The following is a 7,852-nucleotide window of genomic DNA, read 5'->3' on the forward strand; positions in this document are numbered from 1 at the left end:
CAATGATAATCTACTTCTAGATGATCTGCCAATGTACTGTTATCCTGAAAACAAGATTGATTACATTTGGTTTCACTTTATGGTCAAAAATACAAAACAAAAAAGTTGATGTTGAAAAGTTGGTATTGTTTAGTGTTTATCAAGACTCTTGACTTGGGAATGAAGGTTGTATGACGTTAGTAATTATTGCTATACAATAATCAATACACATAACCCTATCATCTTCCTTTAACTTTTTTTAATTGCACATATATTTATTTCTCTCTGCAACTATGTGAGTATATTTACGGCAACTTAAAACTACAGTCACATTCTGTAAATAAAGCTTAATGTGGTTCTGTTAAAGAGACGTAAATACATTTCAATGTCAACAGAGTATAGTGGTTGGCAAATCTGCAGAGCTCTTGCAGAGTTCTTATTCACACAACACCTACATGAAAAGCACACCAACAGGATGAAGTACAACGTTTTTGCAGTGTTAGTTTATAAGTATGACTTATAAGTAAGACATGAAGCTGAACAACCAGGGAAAGTTTGTGCCGTTACTTTGTGGCAGTAAGATAAGGAATGGAGGGCCTTGTGTGTTTTTAATGTGCTCATGCGGTCGATCATCCTTGATCTTTTTTTTTGTTTAATCAAATAATCACAAACTAACTTAATCAAAGCAAACTGAGACAGAAAGTTCTCCAGGGTAGGAGAACTGTGTAGTGTCCAGAGCTGAAGGAAAAATAAAATCTGTCTGCTCTGTGATCTGTTCTGTACTGGTCCTTGGTTCCTCATTTATAGGACATCTAGGGGGAAAAGCTTAAGGAAAAAGAAGGACATTTCAGGACATTAATGAAGTTATTCAAAAATATGAAATAATTAGGAAGAGCTCCTGCTGTGGTGGAGGTTAAACTTGCAGATTCAGCTGCAAAAATAGCAATGACAAGCAGATTAATGAGACATGTTAGATTGTGCTCCCTATTCTGAGCCCAGGCCCTCAGATGGGACAGTGAATAACTCACTTTCAAAGAGGTGCTGTCCTCTTAAGCAGTCCTGTAAACAAGAGCAGCTATCAGGACGGTGTGAGTAAAGACTTCCTGCTCCTGGATGCAGGTGTACAGCAGCAAACCTGCTGACGGAGCTCCACAGAGGAATCAGGGCATTGAAGTTTCTATGTGATGCTGACAGCTGGGCTCCAGGGGGACATTATCACTGCTGCCGGTCATGTTTTCACTTCACACGCCTTTGATGCCTCATGTGAACCCAGAGGGTAGGTCAGAGGAGGTCTCTGTCACTGAAGGACAAATTAGGTCACATGTGAGATACAATTTTGAGATACTTGTATTTTAATGTAACTCCATTTTCAGCTACTTTAGTGATACACCTCTACATTTAAGAGGGAAACAGTGAAACAAGGAAATAGTATTCTTTTTTAATCCTTTAGATGTATATAACTTTAAAATGACTGTAGCATCAGCCTGTTTTCTTATCTCAGTCAGCTAATCTCAGATAAAGCTACATCCAGTAAAGTAAATCTGAACAATTCAATTAAGTGTGTGTACAATGATCACTCAGCTTCTTTTGTTTGAAGATGCTTCTACCCTTTTGTGGTGTGGACAGAGATGACACCAGCAGGAACCAGGACAAGATGCTCAAATTGAGATATTTCTCCCTCAAGGAGCTTGGAGGAGTTGCGGTGACCCCGCTGATTCAGAGTTGTCACTGCTACACCCCTCTTCCTCCTCCACATCACACAGCAGCAGCTGCCAGCTCGGTGCAGGAAGCAGAAGCTCAGCGAGCACCGAGCAGCTTCACACAACTACCACAGAGGAAGAGGAGCCCACTTTGTGCTCGGTGGGAGATGTGGAAACTACAGCAGAACGCTGTGTGACAAATACAATAAAAGAAAAACTCGCAAAGCCGCTGAACGCTGCGGCACAGAGCAGTGGAAAGTGTAGCCTGAGAGGTATTTTTAGACATTATAGCTTCATTTTGGGGTCAAGCTACTCTACATGAGGCAATTACTTAACAAAAAGTCTTTAACTTTCAGTTTGTACACACAATCTAACATACCCTTAGTTATATTAAAAGCATTACAGGTATAAATCATGGGCTGGGACCATCTAAAACTGACAAAAATAAGGTTTATGGAAAGTTTCATGTTAGTGAAGTCTGTATAAACCAACACTCACATGACAACAGGTCAAGTTATTGATCTCTGTACTTTCTCTCCCGTACACACTGGCTTTGAGCTGATTGTAAAATTACATGCGTCATGTTTAGTGTGAAAATATATTTAAGAAGCTGGAATCTGAGAGTTTTTACTTTTTTAATCACTCAAACCGATTAATCAATGATCAAAATAGTTGGTTGTTTTATTCAGTAGTTGACAACTAATCGATTGATTGTCGCAGCTCTACAAGGACTGACATCCTTGAGTGGAACTGAGGCAGTGCACACGACCAGTAGGAACAACTTGCCTTGTTTTGTTACCAGTTTATGAAGCTGAAATAAGAAATTAGACTAGCATTGGTCACACAATGCTGTTTCTTATCTGTCAAAGATTGTTGAAGTAAAACTACAACAGTGCCACAACACAAAGTCAGAAAGGCCAACATGTTTATTACCAAACGATGACAGCGGTTTATCTTTGAGAACAAAAAGAGAACATGAGACCAGGGTGCAACAGAAATTATTTAAGGCTCTGTTAAATCCTCAGCTTCAAAAAACAATGTACCATGAATCCTGAAAAGTCACAAAAAGCCAAAACTAGTATAAAATCAAAAGGTTAAAACTGGCTACCCATGTCATTAGTTCTTAATAAATAGGTTACTATAAGAAAAAGAAAAATACAAAGTTAAATCTGATTAACTGTGCCAGAACTTTTATCAAACCACATCGCAGCGAGAGTTATTTGATGAGAAGTAAATCAGCGTCTCCTGAATTTAAAGCAACACACGTCATATAGTCAAACACAAATATGCAAAATATGCACTGTGAGCTTCCTTTGGTCGTTCCAAAATCATTCTCCCACAGAGACTCCTCGAGAAAACTGAAGATGGAAGACCTGCGTCTGCGCGGTTCATGCCTTGTAGAGACTGTGACAGAATTCAGGCTAAAAACAGTAACATGGCTCTTCCTTTTCACGTCAAGTTGATTTAGTAGAACATTTTTCAATTTTGAGCATGCATGTTTTCAGATGAGTTTAGCTGCTTCAGGCTGCTGTGTTCATAAGAAGGTAAATGAAGGGGCAGCAGAGGGGGCTGGTGGATTAAGTGTCCCCTGATGTAAATGTTAGAGGTTTAATCCACAGAGTCGCACATCCTGTCTTAGTTTCCTAAATCTAAAAATGTCACTGTAGCACACGCTGCTGTAATTTGTGTCAGTATTAAAACCTATTTAAGACAAGATTTTCAAAATAAAATGAGTAGTGTACCTGGGCAGCAAACCGCTTGAAGCATGCATGCTTAAAAGTCAAAATGTTTCAATATTATGAAATACTTTGTCAAATTCAAAACTTGAGACAGAATACAAGTAATATTAAAGTATATAATAGTGATTAAAGCAGCTTTAAAAAGAAGCTGCAACCTCACAAACACTCCTGCTTATTATTTCAGGGATATTTCCGACTAAAAGGATAAAAAAAAAAAAAGACTGAAATTCACAGATGGCCGTTCTCGCTCATTACAAGTCCGTCTGTCTGACTCCATCCTGGGTCATCGCCAAGGCCGTAAAGGTTGCAGCAGAAACGTCTCAACAGTTATGATATCAAAAATAGGACCGACGTCTTTCCTGTCAGATGCTCTGAGACAGACGGTCAGAAACCACCTTGAACAGAAACTTTACCCGCTGCGGTAAGTTATGTCAGTAGCATCAAATGTCATGTTGTCCCAGTTTCATGGTTCTTCAAAATCCTTGTGGTGGTCCAGACAAAAGATGCATCTACAAACAAAACAAAACAGCTCATTAAGAAGTTTCGGTGCTTAGATCTGTGTGGTTATCTGTGTGGTCAGAGGGTAACACAAGCAACATCTGGCGCTGAATCTAAAGTGAACTTCCTGTTTTGGAACTGAATTTTTTTCTTCAGGATGCCACATTTTCCTCTCGCTCACAGGCCTGTCTGCTCTGTTCGTCTCTACTCTTCAGGCTCTTTTTCCTCCCATGCTGCTCATACAGTTGTGTTCTTCATGCCACATACTTTCTGCTTTCCTATGATAACAAGCTAAACCAACGGTTTGCGCACCACCCACTCGTCGTTCTCACTTCCAACCGAACCTCTCCTCTGCCTTACACTGCACTGGTACGACACACAGTCATCCATGTGACACATTTCTCCTCAGCTTGTGAACTGTTTTTACACAGACACTGCAGGGACATTTTAGCACATTTTGTAAAATTAGCGAGCGGCCAACTGTGCTGTGCTTGTGAGCTCTGTGGTGCAGCCTGAATAAGAACGCAGCCATGCAAAAGGAGAATAAGAATGGCAGTACTTATACCTCTTCCTCACTGCACCACACAGGCTGTGCAGCACTGCTCCTGCTTCTCCGGCAGTGTGGAATAATTCATCTGTCGGACGATCTCCGCGAACAGCTCGTCCACCATAGTCTTGCTCTTTGCAGAAGTTTCAATAAAAGGGCAGCCCCACTCTTGAGCCAGAGCTCGTCCGTCTGACCCGGCAACCTCACGCTCAGACTCCAGGTCGACTTTGTTCCCGACCAGGATCAATGGCACCTTCTCGAAGCGCTTCACTCGCACTATTTGGTCTCGCATTGGTCTGATGTCCTGAAAGATGAAGAGGATATGAGTGTGTGGTTCCTCTTGTAGCCCTTGTACAATTCATCAGTATGCCAGTATAGTCGTTTTATAAGTCCACTTCTCAGCAATGTTTTAATATGCAGTGCATTCAATAAAAGTCAGTATGCATGCTAAAAAAAACCTGTTGATTTTTGAGTGTGCTGTAAATGTAAATTCAACCCAGTGCCATAACCAATGCAGACAAGGCTGCAACAATGTTACAATCAGTGAATGAATATGGATGTATTTAACATTTTCTTTCTTTGTAAAAAGTGTCTGCATTTCATTTACCAGATGTATAAGGACACTACTTTTGTTGTATGTAAATATGTAGTGTGGATATATTCGGCAAGATACATTCCCTTTCATAACGCCATCATAACAAGCAATGCTGTCTTTCTGCTAGTTTTGTGTAGTTGGTGGAGAGTAAGTCATTACTTAGGCCTACTGTTTTCTAGAAACACAGTCTGGCTCAATGTTTGGTTTTGGACTTTATGTGGCAAACATGTTCCCTTTTGCTGCATCTACTAGCTTAAGCTGTGAGGTTTATGGCTGTTTAACATTCAAATGATGGCACAATTACATGTTTTCTATGTATAAAATTGCTTTAAACTGAATGCTACATTTTGCAGCAAATAAAGTATTGATTTATTTTCTTTACAATTTTCCAACTCTGATGTTTTGATTCTTTACAGTGACAAATATATTATATTCATAATTGTTTTTAATTACACCAGGTATTACAGAACTCCTGATGTAATGAGAGCAATGTGTGTTATTCTAGGGTGACTTCAGAACCACTGGCTTTGAATGTCACTTGATTAAATGTTTGCATCTTTGAAGAGATATATGTCCATATATAGTAAACCTGGATTGTGTAGGCTTTGTAATTGGCAGCTCTCTCTACCTGGTATGAATCACACCCCAATAAAGCGTCTAAGTGCCCAGACTAAATGCCTTGCTTTGAAGAGTTGCCACCTGTGTGGGGGTTAAGGTGTGTCTGGTGACTGTCAGTTCAGGTACCTGGAATGACTGCTGGTTGACCAGGCTGTAGACCAGGATGAAGCCCTGTCCGTTCTTTATGTACAGATCTCTCATGGAGGCAAACTGCTCCGTCCCCGCTGTGTCGAGGATCTCCAGCACGGAGGGAGACGAGTCCACCTCGATCTCCTTTCGGTAAAAGTCCTCGATGGTCGGGTCGTATTTCTCGATGAATGTGCCGGTGACAAACTGGACGGTCAGCGCGGACTTGCCGACGCCGCCGCTGCCCAGCACGACCACTTTGTATTCTTTCATTGAGGCGATCGAGGCAGGCTAACTTAGCAGCTAACGACTTAGCTACACTGCTATACTTGCACCAGAAACATTTATCAGGCCTTTTAAGAGCTAACACGCGAACTGAAAAATTTGAGCGATATAAAATGACTCCTCGCCCTTCACACAAACCAACATGAAGCGCTCATATTCGTCGGATTTTCTTCCGTTTTCTAGCTAGTGAGCGAGGAAAAGTTGAAGTCCGTTTACGTTAACTATGGTGTTAGCTAACGTTAAAGCTAGCTCGCTTCTGGCTATATTCACGCTGTCCCATGCTCGAGACTCAAGCCCTAACATCCGATTTGATAAACCAGAAGTATCGGGGACTCATCGGCGAACTTGCTGTCTAGCTACCGACAGCAAGTCACGGCGATACACACTACTCTCCCCCTCCAGACAGCATGCCAGTTCCCCCCCACACACAGCAGCCCGCCGGTGTCGCAAAACGCAGCGGTGGTTACTGTCCGTCCGTCCGGGCCTGGTTCTGGTTCCGGCCCGGCCCGGCGCCTCGGCACCCTGGCGTGCTATCGACGGACAAACCCCAAATCAAATATTACCATCCGAGGGTCCATCGGCTACAGTTTACTGCCGCTCCAGTGTATGTTTGACTCTGTGCTGGGCAGGTTTGATAACAGAAAGGATACCTTTTTCCACCAACTGATTTCCTGAAGCTAACAGTCTCGTTTCCGCTAACGACAACAAGACTTCCTGTGAGACTGTTTTCAAAATAAAAGCTTTTTCTCAATAACAGATTAAGACTCAAGAACTACAAATTGCAAAGCTATTACTGGATGAATATGGAAATAATACTTGAAGATAACTGTTTTAGAATAATTCATTTGCATATATTAAATGTACAATTTAGAAGTGTCCAAGTGGGCTAGTTGTTAAAACACATAACTGCCATTTTCTTGGTTCAATTTTTGCTGGGTAAACTTTGTTGCATGCCTTACCAATAGTATCTCACAACATGTTTCCTGTTTACATTAAATGTAATTTTATCACTACATAACTAAACGATAAATGTGAAATATACGCCTCTCTATTGCAAAGCTATTTTTGTTAATGACTTAACCCATTTTTGTTTATGAGAGATTAAATGTTCTGAAGGAAGCATTCACATCCACCACTCCACTGGATTAAACCACACAAAACCACCACCTGAAAAGGTTTTGCACCTTCCAGAGGATTAACTTCTCTCACCTTGAGACAGTAATGTAGAAGCTTCACCAGGGTGTATTAGGAAACTAGGTCATCACGGTTTGAAGCGGTTATAATGCTACACACTTGAAACAAAGAGACCAGGGAAGTGGATGGATGATTAACTTTAAGCATGGGATACAAACAAAAACTAAATACATGTATTTGGGTGTTTTGTTTTTGTTTTCGGCATAAATTACTTACAATTATTTGTCAAAAACAAGTTGTTCATGTTGGTGTAAAATGCAAATATACAAGTGCTAAATCTAAACATTGTAGGCTGAAATGTCTTATAAGGTGTTCATAAGGTCTACATCTTCCCCCCCCCCCCGACAACAATACAAATATATTTGTAAAATTTCAGTTTCTCATGCAATATTTGATTATACTGTAAGTCTATGTTCATGAGACATTCATCACTTTACATGTAAATAAATATAAACAAGTCATACACAAGTAAAACGTCACAATTTAAGAGATACGTATATGTCTCTTTAAAAGGGACACAAAAAGATAATGAACACAACGCAGCACAAGAGGATCACAATTAAGTGTTTTA

The 7,852-nt window shown here is 40.6% G+C and overlaps 1 protein-coding gene across 1 annotated transcript; it reads right to left on the reverse strand.

Annotated features, from left to right (window-relative positions):
* Positions 1–2,586: 2,586 nt before the first annotated feature.
* On the reverse strand, positions 2,587–6,775 carry rap2c (RAP2C, member of RAS oncogene family). The gene is made up of 3 exons (XM_069669807.1): positions 5,803–6,775; positions 4,482–4,767; positions 2,587–3,927 (listed from the first exon to the last, which is right to left on the reverse strand). The coding sequence occupies exons 1-2, from the start codon at positions 6,073–6,075 to the stop codon at positions 4,489–4,491; spliced, it is 552 nt and encodes a 183-aa protein (XP_069525908.1). The 5' UTR covers positions 6,076–6,775; the 3' UTR covers positions 2,587–3,927; positions 4,482–4,488.
* Positions 6,776–7,852: the final 1,077 nt, after the last annotated feature.

The sequence above is a fragment of the Semicossyphus pulcher genome, unplaced genomic scaffold, assembly GCF_022749685.1.
Source record: "Semicossyphus pulcher isolate SPU_LCO1_2020_fin unplaced genomic scaffold, fSemPul1.0.p SCAF_2, whole genome shotgun sequence".
In the NCBI taxonomy this organism is placed as follows: domain Eukaryota; kingdom Metazoa; phylum Chordata; class Actinopteri; order Labriformes; family Labridae; genus Semicossyphus; species Semicossyphus pulcher.

Coding starts and splice junctions, on each gene's coding strand:
- rap2c (XM_069669807.1), bottom strand. CDS start 6,075: ATGAAAGAATACAAAGTGGTCGTGCTGGGCAGCGGCGGCGTCGGCAAG. Junction 4,768..5,802: donor TCAACCAGCAGTCATTCCAG/GTACCTGAACTG, acceptor TTCATCTTTCAG/GACATCAGACCAATGCGAGA.